Source organism: Lipophrys pholis (genome assembly GCF_963383615.2).
Source record: "Lipophrys pholis genome assembly, chromosome: 8".
NCBI classification, from domain to species: domain Eukaryota; kingdom Metazoa; phylum Chordata; class Actinopteri; order Blenniiformes; family Blenniidae; genus Lipophrys; species Lipophrys pholis.
This window is the reverse complement of record NC_137630.1, coordinates 28,887,388-28,904,856: the sequence shown is the minus strand read 5'-3', so window position 1 is coordinate 28,904,856 and position 17,469 is coordinate 28,887,388. Positions and strand designations below refer to the sequence as shown.

General features: G+C 44.2%; 2 protein-coding genes across 4 annotated transcripts; both read left to right on the top strand.

Moving 5' to 3' along the window:
• The first annotated feature begins 1,360 nt into the window (after window positions 1–1,360).
• ppardb (peroxisome proliferator-activated receptor delta b) lies at window positions 1,361–12,657 on the top strand. Of its 3 annotated transcripts, XM_080469889.1 has the most exons (9): window positions 1,679–1,775; window positions 4,868–5,260; window positions 5,348–5,499; window positions 5,595–5,733; window positions 6,506–6,708; window positions 8,181–8,387; window positions 8,536–8,779; window positions 9,410–9,569; window positions 10,656–10,772. In XM_080469889.1, the coding sequence occupies exons 2-8, from the start codon at window positions 4,930–4,932 to the stop codon at window positions 9,520–9,522; spliced, it is 1,389 nt and encodes a 462-aa protein (XP_080326015.1). In that variant the 5' UTR covers window positions 1,679–1,775; window positions 4,868–4,929; the 3' UTR covers window positions 9,523–9,569; window positions 10,656–10,772. The 3 variants fall into 3 exon arrangements, with proteins under 3 accessions (XP_080326013.1, XP_080326015.1, XP_080326014.1); XM_080469887.1 differs by lacking the exon at window positions 9,410–9,569 and having other exon boundaries at window positions 1,361–1,775; window positions 10,656–12,657; XM_080469888.1 differs by lacking the exon at window positions 9,410–9,569 and having other exon boundaries at window positions 1,684–1,775; window positions 4,871–5,260; window positions 10,656–12,657.
• Window positions 12,658–12,800: 143 nt separating this feature from the next.
• Window positions 12,801–16,051, top strand: mkrn4 (makorin, ring finger protein, 4; the record flags this gene model as incomplete). The annotated part of the gene is made up of 6 exons (XM_080468568.1): window positions 12,801–12,868; window positions 13,873–14,029; window positions 14,728–15,038; window positions 15,152–15,259; window positions 15,722–15,821; window positions 15,899–16,051. 6 exons carry the CDS (start codon window positions 12,801–12,803, stop codon window positions 16,049–16,051), a joined length of 897 nt encoding a protein of 298 aa, XP_080324694.1.
• Window positions 16,052–17,469: the final 1,418 nt, after the last annotated feature.

Below are 17,469 nucleotides of genomic sequence, written 5' to 3'. Positions count from 1 at the left end.
TTGTGTCTTTATGGATGTTTTGTGTCTCATCCTGATTGTTTTAGGTCTTACTTGATTAATGCATTTTTGTGAGTCATTTAGCCCATTTTGTTTATGTTTTTATCATTCAGTGGCACAATATTTATGTGTGGGTGTTTTGTGTCTAATTCTGGCCATCTTTAGTACCTTTGTGCGTCATTCTGACAGTTTTGGATCGCTGCTTGGTTTTGTTGTGTTTTGTTGACGTTTTGGGTCCTGCCCTGATTCTTTTAGGTCTCTTTTGGGTTACCTGATTCCTTTTTAGTTGGGATTTTGCTTATTCTGTAAATGTTTAGATTGATTTAATTTCCTTTTCGGTTTTTCTATGTATTTTCTTGTACATGTTTTCTCATTTATAGATCATCTTTAACAACTCGTTGAGTGTCATTTAGTCCATTCAAAATATGCTTCAGTTTCTTCATGTGACAGTTTCAAATCACTTCTTGGTTGTTTATCATGTCTTTATTGATGTTTCATGTCTTATTCTGATTCTTTTAGGTTATTCAGTTTATCTTTAAGGTCTTTTTAGGTTGTTTGATTTCTCTATCAAAGTGGTTTTTCCCATTTTGTATATGTTTTGTGTTCCTTTTAAATTTGTTTATGTCTTTTATTTAGTTGTTTTCACCTCATTAGATTACGTATGACATGTATTTGTGTGTCATTTTTCCCTCAGTGGGATTTCAAGGGCAATCTTAGTAGATGTTTTGTATTATATCCTGACTCTTTTATGTCTATTTTGATTGTTTAATTTCTCTATAAGTGTGGTTTTGCCCATTTTATACATAGTGAGGTTGACTTGTGTTCCTTTACATTATTATGTTTTTAATTTAGTTGAGGTCTCCCTTCAACAATTAACCTTGACAAGTATATGTGCGTCATTTTGCTCATTCGGTGAATGTTTTGGATTTTTGTACTCTGATATCTCTGATTGTTTTCAAGTTCATGGTTGTTTGGTAACCTGACTGCAACTGTGCCAACAAGGGCAACTGGTATTTATATAAAGGAAATAACCTGCTTTGCTGTCATGCACACAACTTTTAATTAAATGTAGTATATCTCAAAGGCATTTTGATTGTTTAGTGCATAAGGATGGAGATTCAACACATTGCAAAAGAAAGCATGAAGTTGAATTGATCAGGGTGACAGTTTTTCATGGGATGTTTTTGCTGCGTGCAGATGGGGTCAATGTCACTCGGAGCTTCCAGGATCACCTGAATAAAAAATGGAAAAACAACTGAACTGAGACCTTGACTCCGGTCGGATGTGTGCGGCGTGCGGCTGCTGGGGGTGGGGGGCGCTGTGTCCCGGCATGTGACGAAGAGGAGGAGGAGGAGGAGGAGGAGGAGAGGAGTGGAGTGGAGAGGAGAGGAGGAGGGGGGGGGGGGGGAGTCCGAGCAAAGCAAAGCAAAGCCAGCGACAGTCGGGGAGGGATTACCCGTTAACTGGCGCTGATTTGCATGTGATGTGGCGGCCGTCAGAGGCGTCCTCTCCGGCTCGGCTCCGCTGTCCTGCCCGGTTCGGCTCCCCTCGGCTCGGCTCTGTCAGGCCCGGGGATACAAGTTACTTGTTAGTTACTAATCGCTCTGACGTTAGCTGAGCAGGCTAACTCCTGCTGGGGAAAGGAGGGAGGGAGGGAGGGAGGGGGTGGGGGGGGGTAAGACTTCAAACTACTTGTCAGCGGCGGATCGATCCCCGGGACTGTTTTGTTTTCCTCTTGTTTGTTGTAAACATCTCGCGGAGCGGCTCTACTGGAGGAGGTAAGCTCGCGCGGCTCAGCCCGCTAACGTTATTTAAAGGCTCGCACGCGAAATGTGGGTCATTAGCCGCGGTGCTAACGGCTAGCAGGCACTAGTTAACGTCAAGGTTAGTGCGGGGGAGCTAACTGGCTAACTTAGCTCCCGGAGTCCACTCTTATTTCGACGGGCTCCAAATTAGACACCGTTTTGATTTATTTCCGGGGAAAGTTGGTGTGCTTTCTGCGGGGAGAGTGTCCAGTTACAGTCCTGTCAGTGACTCAACACAGTTCACAGTAGTTGCTAGTGGAGGTTTCCGAGAACCAGTGTGACAGGTTGTCACAAGTCTCAGCACTCCTCGCTTTTTAACGCTTTTATTCCTCCAAACAATGATGCAGACCGAGGTGAGACTTTTAACCTCTTTGGGAGGCGGCGGGAGACAACGTCTGCACGCACGAGCGTTCCTAAAAATAATGAAAAAGAAAAAAGGATGTTTGTCAAGCTACATTCATGCACGGATTAATCCACTAGAGGGCCCCTGGTTAAAAAAGAAAGGAAAAAAAAAAAAATCATCCACCCCCACCCCCAAAGCCCTCTCCCCTAGTCCCTGCTGCAGCGATCAACACTGCTCACTGTGTACACAGTGCATGCAAGGCTGTTTCTGTACCCCCCCCCCACATGGACCCTCACCATGCAGCCCAGAGGAGCAACAATACAAATGTCCCAAAGCCTCACTGCAAACTTTACACCTTTTAATCGTCAAGTCTGCATATTTACAGTGCGTTTTGTTGCTCAAAGACATGCTTAGGGGGTGTCAAACTTAAGGCCTGTGGGCCAAAACCGGCCCGCAAGAGGCTCCAGTCCGGCTCGTCAATTGTAGTAATTTCAGAGAAAACATTGATTGCTTTTTTTAAAAAAAAAAATGTGTTTGGAGTAGCGGACACAACACTGAGGCTCCGTTTACACCGCAACGTTTCAAGTGAAGATGCACCGTTTTTGTTTCAGAAAAGTTTCGCGTTGACACAGCAACTTTGTGAAAACGATGTGGATGCCATGTAGGGCTAGTAGTAGGTGTCGTTGGTTTTGTGATGGAATCACACATGTGCACAGGCAACAATACGCTATAAACATTAACAATGGCATTCGTATAGACAGACGACGAAGTAGAATGGCGATCACGGGTGACTGTCAACTATAAAACTACGAAATCCCAGGAGAAAGAAATAGGGACTGGGAGTCATGACACTCTGGAGGCCGCCATTGTTGTTATTGTCCACCTACATGCGCATATGCAGAACTATTCACCATGGCCGTGGTGCGCATGCGTAGTAGCCGCATTCCCGCAGCCCGAGCATGTTTCCCGAAACATGCACTCTACCGTGCTTACACAGCTTGAGTTGGAGCATTACCGTTAAGTTCCTCCTGGGGGCGGTTCTCAAAAAACTTGTGTTTTCAGTGGCTCTGAGCACCATTGTCGTGTGAACGGACCCCCGAAACGCAACAAAGGTTTTGAATATTTCACTTAAACGTTGTCGTGTAAATGGGGCCCCGAGACCCGAACTGAGATATTAGTGACGCTGCCATGAAAGCTAGTAACCAAATACAATGATTACTGGGCAGTTATTTTTTTTTTTGAGACATTTCAATATATTTTGCACAAGAAGTTTTAATTAAAATTGGTTTTATTTTGGAATTGATGTAATTTGTGGGAGTAGTGTTGTAAAAATAAAGACATTTTCATTATGTATACTCTGCGTCACAACAAAGATAAAAATTGAATGTTTAAATCTAAAGGTTATTATGGCACTTTTTGATATTTACCTTCACCTTAATGCAATTTCGGATGCTTAGCGTTGGTGCTTTTGCTCTGATCTCCTGTTATTGTCAAAGCAATTTGAATCATATCAATTAGACATGTCCGTATGTCTTTCCTAGACCTATAACCAAGTCTGAGCCGATGAGAATGTATACAACACACCGTTATTGTCTTCTCCAGCTTGCATGTTCTCCCTGTGCCTACATGGCTTTTTCTGCGGGCGTTCCACCATCGATAACGGTCTATCCTGACCCTATCCTGACAAAGTCTCACCCTCCGAAAACGGTTTCCACAGATTGCCTTCTGAGAAAGGCTCTGGATCGTCTCTCTGCTTTGCCAAGGCATTACAGCGAAGTGAAACCAAACACTAGCCGACACGCAGAGTTTCCCCTAACAAAACAAATCTGCTCTACATTGAAGAAAGTGTTATGGTTCTGTTTATGATGTACACATCTGAGTTTGTCAAACTTAAACAAAGCCTCCCCCCCCCCCCCCCCCCGGAGCTACTGGGGAAGAAGATATTGCCAGTTTGCTTCAAAACGGGGGCGTTCAGGGGTCTTAAGGGTGCAGAGCCCCTGCTTGTCTATTCCACCCGCTTTGTGGGTAATCCAGGCCTGACGACACAGCATGTATATCATGTCATAAGCCTATTACTACCAAGGACATTCTCTGGCAGCTCAAACAACACCGGTTTTAACCAACTGACTGCAGAGCGCCTAAATAAACACACTGCTGAGGGGCACCAAAAGTTTGAGTTAGAAGCAGTGTACTAGACCGGATTCTGAATAACCTCAGTGTGATTTTCTTTTTTTTCCCCCAATACAGTTTATGAATAACCGACTTTTATGGAACCGTGTATGGATTTTATGACGGGTGTGGCTTTTATTGTTAACCACTCACCTGCTGGTTGAACGTGAGTCATCTGGGTCCAGTTAGGTGTGGTTGGACCCGGGCTGTCAAATCGAAAGAGAGGCTCCAATCCGGTCAAACCAGCAAGCAAAATGTAAAAAAATTCAAACAAAACATAGATATTTACAAGAGAAGTGAACACAACTCTGACACCCGAGCTGAAATATCTGCATGAACACGAGCTACGCCATTGCTCAAAGTCATGCTGTCAGTTTTGAGTTTGTAAAAAAAAAAAACATACATAATGCAACAGCCACAGGAGAACCTTTTTGGACATTTCACTGTATTTTGCACCAGAAAGTTTAATTAAAATTGGCTTTACGTTGAAATTGTTTGACGATCGCATTGGGTCACATGTTGATTTTGTACTGCTGTTTATTGTGTTTTGAAGCAGTGGAGCTATGGTTGCTACGTGACAGAAGATGAGACGCTGAGTCGGCTTCAACAGGAACCATGGACGGGCTTCAGCAAGCAGCCGCGGAGCAGCCCGACAGGGTGAATGGCTTCTGCAAGCCCAAATCCCCTCAGGAGGACACTGCCGACGTGAGGTGGACGCCCCCGGAGGGCGAGTCCGGCGGCTCGGACAGCTGCGGTGCGACAAGCGTCTCGGAGTCCACGGACCTGCACGAGTTAAAGTCCAGGGAGAGCGAGGACGAGGAGGAGAGGGAGGCGGCGCCCGCCTCCACTGACCTGAAAGGGGACCAGAAGAAAAGACGGAAAGAAGACGACGAGCAGGAGAACAATCACAGCAAGCAGGTCAGCAGTGCGTCGTCCAGCTACACCGGTGAGTCCCTCCCCACGGAAATCTCACGAAACTGGAGCGCGACATTCAAATATGCTTTTTAATATTGATGCGTTTTCAACCTCGCAGACCTGTCCCACACCTCGTCGCCCTCGCTGTCGGAGCAGCTGCGTCTCGGCCGGGAAGACAACGCCGCCTCCGGGATCAGCGTGGAGTGCAAGGTCTGCGGTGACAAGGCCTCTGGCTTCCACTACGGCGTGCACGCGTGTGAAGGGTGCAAGGTAACGTGCTTTAGTTTTTAACCACAGCAGCATTAGTGTGAGCCGACGTCGGTAGACGTCAGTTGCTGAGCCGGTGGGTTTGTTTTCTCCCTCAGGGCTTTTTCCGGCGGACCGTACGGATGAAACTGGAATACGAACGCTGCGAGCGTTCCTGCAAGATTCAGAAGAAGAATCGCAACAAGTGCCAATATTGTCGCTTCCAGAAGTGCCTGTCTTTGGGAATGTCCCACGATGGTGAGAGAGAAAATGTTTTTTTTTTTTTTTAAACATCATTAAAGTGGTATTTTAAGCAACGTTTTCAAGTGAAGATGCAAAACGTTTGTCGCGGTTTGGGGGTCCGTTTGCACGACGCTCCGACTCTGTTTGCGTGGAAACGGGGGGAAACGCTGCTGCTGCACATGCACACCGCGGCCTTAGTCAATAGTTGTTCTGCACATGCTCAGTAGACAGACGATGTTTGCGTCTGGAGTGTCATGACGCTCAGTCCGTATTCTCCTGGGATGTGGTAGTTTTATTGTTGTTAATGTTTTTAGCGTATTGCTTTCTGCGTGTGTGTGGTTTCATTACAAAAAACAAACAGCGCCCACTAGTGGTCCAACCTGCTCACTAGATCGTTTTCAATGTTTGCTGTCATTTCAGTGTAAACGGACATTGTTTTCAAAATGTTGCAGTGTAAAAAGCGAAACCTTTCTGAAACAAAAACGAGGCTGTTTGTGTTGACTTGAAACGGGGTGTCGGACTGGTACCGTAAAACTTTGCAGCAGAACAGTTATGAAGTGTTTCGTGTCGGTAATGGAAGAATTTGATTGTGGCTGCAGTGAGCAACAAATCTGCTCCTTCACTTCAAATCCTTCCTAATCTTCTTTCAGATGTTTACATAATGTGTATAGCCGCGATAGGAAGGAACAAGTGAATAATGATTCCGGCCCTGCTTTGGTCCACCATTTGTTTTGGGAGGATCCACTCAGAATGAGAGCAGCATGGGTGAATGTGTGTATTTGTTCAGCGATCCGATATGGACGCATGCCTGAGGCGGAGAGGAAGAAGCTGGTGGCGGGTCTGCTCGCAGAGGAGCTGAACCTCAGCAAGCCGGGGGGCTCGGACCTGAAGACCTTGGCCAAACAAGTCAACACAGCCTACCTGAAGAACCTCAGTATGACCAAGAAGAGGGCCCGCAGCATCCTGACGGGCAAAACCAGCAGCACCTCGGTATGTAACACGTCACCCTCGGTCATAATCATTCATATTGTTCCCCCACCTCCCTTTTTTTGTTTTGTTTTGTTTTGTTTGTACACAATGTATGTTGGGGGGGGTGTCGTTCCATCTGTGGCCAGAGTGATGCGACTCTGACCTCTTTCACCCTTAAAGCTGATGTAAGCAGATGGCAAAAACACTCAAAAGACAAGTTTGAAATTACAAATCTTTTCCGGCACTGCCTCCCGTCTTTTGTTCTAAGCCTCTTTACCAGCCTGCAAATGTGCTCCGTTGACAGATTTGATCAGACTTGATTTCAGGCTTCAGTTTGCCCCAAGATTCTGGAGGTAGGTAGAGTAGGGCTGGGCGATTTGGCCGGAAAAAAAGTTTTTTAAAGAAAATTTTGAGTTTCAATTCGATTTTCGATTAAAAAAAAATCTTTTCTCAGTGCACTTAAAAATGACTGCAGACATCAGATAAGAAGTGCAACTTTATTGCCGTGCTTTTCCTCTGAGTTAAAATGCATATAAACAATCCCAAAATAAAAAGTAAACGAGGCTCCGTCATTCATCAAATTCCAGGTTTAAACAAAAGTGCAACAGCAACTACGGGAACCCGCAAGGAATGGTAGAACGGAACGTGAGAAATGGTGAAAAACTGTGGGGAGAAAAAAACCTCAAATTTGCAAAATAAAAATCGTTTTTAGCTACAAATACGATTAAATGGATTTAATGCCCAGCCCCAGTCGTGATGTGAATGTGGTCCATGTTCAGCTGTGATCGGCTCCAGCTTGGTCACATTATTTGTCTCCCCTCACAACATTTTTACGAAGCTTTTCAAAGCCACGAAGCTACAAAGTGTTTTTCAATATTAAAACTTACCAGACCGGCTTGAGAGCCGTGTGTCTGCTGACGTCACGAGCCACCATGTTGACACTGATATCAAACGGCAACGTCTTCTCCCAAACGTTGTGCCAGTAAGTCACACCTCAAACCCAACGTGTCGCGCCAGTCCTGACCGATAACAACTGTCTCCCTCTGAAGAGATCGATTTGGCTTAACGCTCCATGACTGGAGGCATTTCTTTAATAAAGGCTGAATGGAGTCGAGAGGAGCGGCAGACGTCTGCAGAGCACTCTCCTACCACCTCCTGAAACGTCTGTTCAGGTTATTATAGCAAAAGAAATTCACCTTTTAATACAGAAAGATAATTGTAAATTAGAACTATCAAATATTGGATAAGTGGTAGGACTTTATGAGTTTTACTTCTTCCATGTTAATTAAATACATGAGGTGTGTATGTATAAGTGTGTGGGCCTATTTGAATATAGTTTATCGATTTTCGATTTATTTATTTATACGATCATCAAAGGAGATATACGTGTGTGTGTATTAGGGCTGCAACTAACGATTATCTTAACGAATGTCTCTCTCTCTACCTCTATCTGACTGCCCGACCTTCTAATCCGTTTGTTGTCGTCCTCTCAGCCGTTTGTGATCTACGACGTGGACTCGCTCTGGCAGGCAGAGAGTGGCCTTGTGTGGAGCCAGTTACTCCCCGGTGCTCCCCTGACCAAGGAGATCGGGGTTCATGTGTTTTACCGCTGCCAGTGCACGACAGTGGAGACCGTTCGAGAGCTCACCGAGTTTGCCAAGTGCATTCCGGGGTTTGTGGACCTCTTTCTTAACGACCAGGTCAGTCGGCGCCTCCTCCGCTCGTCACGCCCTGAGATGATCGTTTTAAATGACGGCCTAGTAAAGTGCTGAAGGACAACTGTGTCTGCGTGTGTGTCTGTGTGTGTGTGTGCGTGTGTGTGTGTGCGTGTGTGCGTGTTCCACGCAGGTGACTTTGTTGAAGTATGGCGTCCACGAGGCTATTTTTGCCATGTTGCCGTCTCTCATGAACAAAGATGGACTGTTGGTGGCCAACGGCAAAGGCTTTGTTACGCGGGAGTTCCTGCGCAGCTTGAGGAAGCCCTTCAGCGAGATCATGGAGCCAAAGTTTGAGTTTGCTGTGAAGTTCAACGCTCTGGAGCTGGATGACAGCGACCTGGCCCTGTTTGTTGCTGCCATTATTCTGTGTGGAGGTGAGACTCGACGGGTTTTTGGATCAAAGTCCTGCTGTTTCACAGAGTTGAAGGCTTTCTCAAAAGAAAGCGACACTTTTCAGACTGTTTTTTTGGAGGGGGGAAAAAAAATAGGATTGAATTAAACTTTATTTATATTGTTCCAGTTACAACAAAGCCATTTATTGTCATTTTTAGATTCAAATAAAATCCAGAGAAAACTCACAATTCAACATAAAAGTAAAAACTCTCTTTAGATTTGCTGAGAGGTGGGGGCTTTCTGCATTTTGGTTATTGGACAGTACACAGAACGACGTAACTTCAGAACGCAAACTAAACCCTGCTCTGCAGTCTGCAGGCTCAAACACCGATCACAAACTTCTAGTTCCACGGTTACAGATCCCAGAGGAAGGTAGAGAGAGAGGAAAGAGCAGAGACTACAGGAGAGAGGCACATTGATTTTCTGAGGAAAGAACAGAGAATGATCAATTTATCCGATCGCCATCACAACATCAATTCAACCTGTGTAAATTAAGCCCAACATTTGTGGGTTTGTTTTCTTTTTGGTCACATTTACACTTGAAATGAAGATGCAGCATTCGAGGAGGACGTTCTGAGGATGATACTGTTTTCATTCTCGTGTATCTGCAGAGACACAACAAGCCCACTGCAACACTTCCTCTCCTGACGATACGAGACACGAGGAACTTTTAAGATCTCACTGTAAACTGTTTATCCAGCTGTGGCCTGTGAAAACACGTTAGCCTTCGCTCTGAATAGGAATGTGCAGTAGGTTTTGCACATAGGAACAGTAAGTAAGAACTCGTATCGGCTATTGTAGCTTTTCAAAAAGAAACAAGTCACCGCCGGCGATGTGGTTTGGGGTAAATGTGCTCTCAGTGACCTTTGCTTCCTTTTGTAAGCCCACACTGTACCATCATTTATATAAATATCACTTCAAGTGAGTGTATCCAACTCTTCTTATGGTCAAACTTTGTATTCAGTCCTCGGGTTCATGTGCATGTGGACCCGTCGAAAGATAAAACCGATGACATTCAGCTCAGAGCTGCTACACCAGTAATAACTTTGAATCGCAGTCAAAGCAACAGTGTAAAACATTTAATAGTTTTTTCTGATTATTCAATCCGTCAGGCAGATTTAACCCAAGTCCTGGTTTCATATATGTTTTTAGTTAATACAGTCTTTACAAATTATTGATGCAGAGACTGAAAGATGACGTTGTGACTATTAATCAACAGTCTGGGCTCCGGTTTTCATATCAGTATTATTGTCAAAACCGTTATGATGATGCTACTGCACATACGCGCCACGCCATAATAAATAGTTCTTCCGTTTATGTGTGAGTAGATAGACGAGAACAAGAATGTTTTCCTCCAAAGTGTCATTTCATCCCGTCCATATGATCTAGTATTTTACTTGTTTTGTACTCTAATACCACATCTATGAAGAGCTAAACAAACGACTCTCTCTGTATTATCGCTGAAGGAACAGGAAGTAATTCATGCCATTCGTTGTTGTTATGTTTTTTTTTTCCAGTATTCTGATTGGCTCGCATGGCTTCATGTTTCTCCTTACACTGCCGCCTATAGGTTGGGCGTGCTCATTGCACCTCTTGACAAATTTACTTATTTAGGTTTGTGTAAATTATATATATTTTTTTGTAAACGTAGAGGAGGAAATATCAGTTTTTGTAAACACCCAGCAGTGTGTAAACGTGGCCTGACAGTTGAGAGTCACCCGTAGCTACCTCACTTTCAGGGTTTCTGCCGTGTAAATGTGAAACTTTCCTGAAACGCTAAAGCAATGTGTTTTCCCTTGTCGTGTGAACAGTTCCCGAGTCCTCATTGGCCTTGTTGTGGTGTGTGTGTCTCCGCAGATCGTCCCGGGCTGATCAACGTGAAGCAGGTGGAGCAGAGCCAGGACAGCATCCTCCAGGCGCTGGACCTCCACCTCCAGGCAAACCACTCTGACTCCGTCTACCTCTTCCCCAAGCTGCTCCAGAAGATGGCCGACCTCCGTCAGCTGGTTACAGAGAACGTTCAGCTCGTCCAAAAGATCAAAAAGACTGAGTCGGAGACCTCGCTCCACCCTCTGCTACAGGAGATCTACAAAGACATGTATTAGCGGCGCCGGACTGTTTTTAGCAATACTGTTACAGACTGAATTTATTACAAAAACACTGCGTTCAGTTCAAGCACTGTTCCACGAGTGGGCATGGTTTCTAGAGTGCAGATGAGGCTACTTCACCTGGTAGGGCTAACACAGTCGGTCTTCACAGTAGTGTGTGTGTGGGTGGGTGTGTGTGTGTGTGTGTGTGTGTGTGTGTGTGTGTGTGTGTGTGTGTGTGTGTGTGTGTGTGTGTGAGAGAGAGAGGGAGAGAGAGAGAGAGTGTGAATGCGATGAGCATCTGGAATCATTTGCTGCGAGTCTTCGGTTTCCCACAACGGTCACTTAACAAGAACGATATGTTTTCGCACCACAGCTGCTCCTGTTTCACTCTCTCATAGCAAAGCTAACCCCGTAGAGGCGTGTGCAGCGCGAGAGAGAGAGAGCGAGAGAGAGATCCTCCTCTTCCTTCTTCACCTCCGCTCTGTTCAGGAAAATCATCTCGCGTTGAAGTAGAAAGGAGGAATCGTTTTATATCCTGCGAGAGCAGTTGTAAACACTTTTCAGGCAACAAAGCTGAAGATGCACAAATCAGTGTTTGTTTACATCATCACCCCGCCTCTCCACCCCCCACCCCCCACCCCCCCATCCCCCCCTCCATCGTCTCTGTCATCATTTGGTTGAAAGAACAAAACTGGGCTGGCTCCAGCAGTGTCGAGCTCCCATGGTGCAACTGTCTGTGCAATACCGTTTCTTTTTGTCAATAAACGTGAGCTCCCAAGTTCATTTGCTTTCGTCTTAAAGCCATCCTACCCGAGTGGTAAACCTGTCAGGACTGCGCTGCACACGCGCTCCACGTCCGAAGCCGACACTACGAACACACAAGGGACAGCATGTTTGTTCTCTCGTCTTTCTTTTCTGTCTCAACATGCAAAATATGAACATGCCAAGTGTTTTATTCTTTGTAATTGTTACTAATTATTTGTATTTGTTGATCATATTTGTAAGGGCAAAACATGAATTTTGCCATCTTGTTTCATGTATTAAGTATGTGGTGTTTTTTTCTTTTGCATTATGTTTTAGTTGTACCAAATATATCAATCAAACAAAAAACAAACAAAACAAAAACAGCTTTTCTTCATGAGGAGTTTCATGAATCAACAGAGTTGTCTAAAACTGGCAAATATGAAATATTTTATGACCGAAAGTCATCGAGCATTCTGGATCCTACACGTTTTGTATTCAAAATTTACGAAGGCCTTCGATGCTATTCTGGTATGTTTGGTCTGATTTGTCCACGACATGTGTCAGCCTTCCTTTACTGTAGCCAAAATCTCTTGTTTCCTACTGTCCCGCCCTCCATGTACTGTTTGTTCTGTACTTTTTTTCAATGGACCTACACAGTCCACCTTTCCAAGTCTCCTCCTGTGCTCTTACTCTGTCCCGATCCCTATCTACCTCCAGTGTATCACCTGTGACATTATTCCAGTTTAATCTGCTCCCGAACATTTATTTCTCTGCCTTAATCCTTGCACAACATTTTCTACTCTGGGCTTGAAGTATCAAGGTGTGATGGATAAACAGAAGTTTCACCCCAAAAAAAGAAATTAATTATGTAAGCTACCTCTGCACGTGTAAATGACATGAAATGAGTTCTTCCTGATGGTCACGTGTAACCAACCTGCAGATCTAGTTTAGTAATATCACACTGATAAACTTTATTTCAAGTAAACACGCTGGATTTCTTCGTCGCCCCCTTTGTTTGAGGGAGTTTGATTAAAAAAAAAAAAAAAAAAAAGGAAAGTGACGCAGGGCGTTACGTCAGCGCGTCGGCGCTCCTGATTGGTCGGCCTGTCAGTTAAGTCTGTCGGTTAATTGATCAGCGCGAGCGTGGGGTTGGTATTTAAGAAGCGGCATGGCGGCGCCCCTGCGGTTCACTCACACTGGGAGGATGGACGCGGCCGATTGTCAGAATATCTGTCGGTAAGCGGCGATTAACACACATGTCGCATTACAATTAACCTCGGAAGTAACGCACTTTATGAGGTTATGTCCATTAAGTTTGAAAAGGAAAAAAAAAAAAAGGTGGACAGCTGATTGAAATCATGAGATAATATCAGCAAATGAAACAACATTGTTGGCAAACATCATGGCGACACTGAATGTGGTCATTACAGAGTTTAGCTCATTTTCATGGGATATATGCAGTGTTTTTACCCGTGTTAACTGACATAAACAAAGTTTCAGAAGTGACGGTTGACTTGGTCACACGTTTCAAAACTTTACTCCAAACAAAAGACGATTTTGGGATTCGACAACTTTCCCCCAAAAAACTTCTTTGGTTGTCACAATAAGCTTTGTTTTCATGCAACCTAAATAGAACCCTACATACATTTGGTATTTCCGACAAATAAATGCTCAAGCTTGTCTGAATCATATGTTAAGAGGTTTTATCCTGTGATAAGCAGCAAAAGAACTCATTTGTGGGCTGATTTTATTTACACTCTTTCATTTTGAAGAAGGAATCATGGTCAAAGATAATGAGTGAATTGTCATGAGCAATTCCCCTCACTAAATCACACTTTCAGAACTTAATTTAATGTAATGGAGTGAAATAAAAAATGGTCAAATCTTCAATTTTATTTCTATAGCATCAATTAGTTATTTCAAAAGCACTTTTAAAGAGAGGGGGAAAATAAAATATTTCACATGAAGCATAGGAGTGGATGGAAAGGGGGGGGACTAAATTCTAACAGGAAGAAACCAGAACCAGACTCGGAGGTGGCGGTTTTTCTGCTGTTGGGGGATATAAAGAGAGGACGGGACGGACGGATTTGAAACCCTTGTTCTGGTAGGGACTGCTTGTGTAGCGACAAGTTTCAGGCTGGTTTTAAGAATTTAAATGACTTCCTGCTGGCGTTATTAAGCACTATCAAATCAGGTCTCCTCTCCTTTTTAACACGTGTAAATCTTCTCTTTCATTCCAGGCATTTTGTAAATGGCTCTTGCAGATTTGGTTCAAGCTGTCTTTTTCGCCACGAGCTGCCAGTTCCGCCCTCGTCCCAGATGTGTCGGTACTTCCAGAAAGGAACCTGCTGGTATGGCGAGCGCTGCAGGTCAGCCCCTCTCCCCTCCCAGCTGTTGGTCACTAAAAAAAAAGAAAAAAGCAGCTTTAAAGAAAACATCTTATTTACTTAAACGACTTCCAGGTTTGTCCATGTCCTTCGTCCCGAGGTTTATGGACTGGCTGCAGACAGGCGAGGTTCGGTGCCGTCGGTCTTGACCTCCTCCAGCGTGGTTTACTCTCCGGACAGGAGAGGGTCAGAACCTGCCCTCCGGCGGTCTGAAGGTCACGTCACTTCAGAGACGACACTTAATATCTCCCGTCCTCTGCATGGCGGTGGGCTCCGGACTGCAAATTCTAATGAGGAGCAGGCACAAGGTATACATCAATTTGTTCTCACCGTTACGTTTGGGATTGCCAAAACATCATGAACGTTTGGATTGATCGTTTTAATTTATGCGATTCTGCCGTTGGATCTATCTTTTAACTTTACTGATAAGTTTTATGTAGACGTTTAGGTAATATGATTTCTATTATGTTGAGGTGTGATTTTCATGTTGCGCCTTCATATGCTTGGTTTATATTGAATAAATGAAACAAAACGGCGTTTCTCAATGTTTCTTCCATTGCAGAAGCTGACTTGGACTCCGGTCAGAGGTCAGAGGTTATGCAACACGGTGCAAGCAAAGAACTGAAACAGGTTTATGTCAGATTTGACAATTTGTTTGATGCAGGTTGATCCCCGCGGTCTTAAACTGATGGAAGTGTCTGTGTGCAGGAACCCCCGTCATCAGAGACGAGGGAGGACGGAGCTGCTGCTGCTGCTGCTGCTGCCTCAGGAGCAGCCGACGGCGCCGGAGCTGCTGCTGCTGCTTCTCCCGCCTCCACTGCTCAAAGCAAAGCGGACGTAGCGCAGGCCTTCCTCCTGAGTAGAGACGTGACCTGCGGTATCTGCATGGAGAAGGTGTACGAAAAGCCGGATCCAAGAAACCAAGTGTTTGGAATCCTGCCGAACTGCAACCACTCGTATTGTTTAAAGTGCATCAAGACCTGGAGGAAAACGAAGGACCTCGGCTTGGAATTGGTGAAGTAGGTTTTCACCGGGGGGGGAGGGGGGGACGACGACGACGACGACAGGCAGTCGTCTTGAAACGCACCGGGGAAGTTGGACTTGACCCTGTGTTTTCACATTCCGCCTGCAGGACTTGCCCCCAGTGCAGAGTGAGCTCAGCTTTCTACGTGCCAAACAAGTACTGGGTCGAAGGACAAGCGAAGGAAAGCTTGATTGCTGCATTTAAAGAGAAATTCAGGTATGCAACAATACATTCTTTACTCAACAACAGATGCTCCCAGTTCATTCAGTTGGATAATCCCAAGGAAATTTCATAATAGTCCTTTACTAAATTAATCTGGCTTTATTAAACGTAAAGCGTTCGGCAGCCTCGTGTTCCAATACTCTCAAGATGTGCAGTTTGCAGACTGATGCAGGACTGAATCACGGGGCCTTTTCTGTTTAGCAAATGGGGAAACGAGATCCTAAAATGATTGTCGTTGAATGTTGTCACTTGAAGCAGATTATGGCAAGTAAAGCCTGAACTGCCTTGGATTAAGTTTAATCTCAACTGCTAATTTTTATCAGTTTGTTCCGGAGCCGAACAAAGACTCTTGGTTTGCTTGTTTGAGCTTCAGAATGTGTAGATTGGAAATGAACGTGCGTCGGTTCAATGTCGATGTAAGATCCTCCCATTTTCTATCGTCTTTTTTCTTTGCAGTAAGAAGACGTGCGTGTACTACACTCGCCACGGTTACTGTCCCTTCAAAACCGACTGCCTCCATCGCCACGACAAACCTCCGTCTCCCAGGCTCCCTCTGGTGAACACACTCTCGCCCTGCAGCGCGCCGTCCACCTTCAGGGACATTGAGCTGACCTGTCCTCTCTCTGCTCCCAGTTTACAGATGATGATGAGGACGATGACAGTGACTGTGATGGCGTGGACCTCATTAGTTTTTTCATCGCCATGACGTTACTTGGCCTTGATGAAGATGACTTTGAATGGCCTTTTTTCATTACTGAAGAAGAGAATAGTTTTTCTGAGCATTAATCCTTTTTGTCCGTGCAATAATTCCTGACCCCCCCCCCCCCCCCCCCCCCCCAAAAGAAAAGAAAACTGATTTAACCCTCCTGTCCTCCTTTAAAAACGGGTAATTAATCCACCTTGGAGAATCCTTTTGAGATCAGAGTTATCAGCCGTGCTTTACAGTGGCAAATATAGACAGATTTTTAATTGGTTTCTTCAGATAATTTCACTATTCAGAATTGGTATATATTGCTTGTTTGGTAGGAGGAAAAAAAAAAAAAAAAAAGGCACGTTGTTCCTCTGCACCTACTGGTTTGACTCTGCTCTTAAAGTAGGACTAGAATAATTAAATTTTTAACTCTGATCTTGTTGGCATCCTGTTCCCTGCTATCTGGGTTTGTTTCATCCTCCCACATAGTTTTTCTCATCTGAAGCAGATTATTATTATTTTTTTTCCTTCCTGATGGGAGTGCAGAATTTAGACCTCTATTCAAGCAGTTTGCACAAATGTGATGTTTTAGAATAAGTGTAAGACGTAGTTTTAATTGCCTGAGGGTTAAAAAAAGTAAAACAAACAAACCAAAAAAGAAAGTGTGGTACCCCCAGTCTTGTCGACGTCTGCTACGACTACAGCCTGCCTCAAGCGACGGACATGAAAACACTCGCCAGCTTTGGCAAGAACCTGGAAAAATGAAGGTTTTATTTCTTTTTAAGGAAGGTGTACTTGTAGACAGAAAATAAAACATTGTTTCGCAGTTTGTCTCACTGAAAAAAGTGTCCTGCTCTTCATTGAGGTTTTTAAAAAAAAAAAGTTTAAAAGTGACATGGAATCTGTGAGCGTTTTTCACATGGTTAAACTGCTGTGTAAAACGTAGTCTCTAAACACTTGAATGTTAACTAACAGTATATTTAATTGATTTACTTCAAATGAAAGCACTTAACAGGTGACAATCGCGTTTTAGTTCAGGAACCAAATAAAGCTTGATCATCGTAAAAATGTCCCTTAACCTTTTTTTAAATGGAAAATGTCTTTTTACAAAACCAAACAACTTTACAACAACCTCAACATAATGCAAAGTTTAATATTTTCTGGTGTGAAATGTAAAAAAATGGAACTGTTTTTACAAACTCGCCCTGAGAACATCACTTTGACCATCGAGGTACTGAGCTTTAATGACAGCATGGCGGATAGCTCAGCTCAGCTCAGCGTTGTGTCCACTGCTCTTATGAATTAGTTTTCTTTGAATTTTTTTTTTCCCCAATTTGCTTATCGGTTTGGCTGGATTGGACCCTCTTACACACTCGTTTTGGGCCTTAGGTTTGACCCCTGCTGACTTTAAAATGTCTTTTTTAACCTTTTTTTTTTTCCCTATAAAACTCAATTATACCAAAATTGAGGTAATGAATTATGTCAGGAACTTTTGGAACAAATTAGAATCTAC

Bases quoted from the DNA above. Each gene is read 5' to 3' on its own strand.
- ppardb (XM_080469887.1), top strand. From the start codon at position 4,930: ATGGACGGGCTTCAGCAAGCAGCCGCGGAGCAGCCCGACAGGGTGAAT. The intron at 8,388-8,535 runs GTCAGTCGGCGC...TGTTCCACGCAG, and splicing joins ACCTCTTTCTTAACGACCAG to GTGACTTTGTTGAAGTATGG. The intron at 8,780-10,655 runs GTGAGACTCGAC...GTGTCTCCGCAG, and splicing joins TGCCATTATTCTGTGTGGAG to ATCGTCCCGGGCTGATCAAC.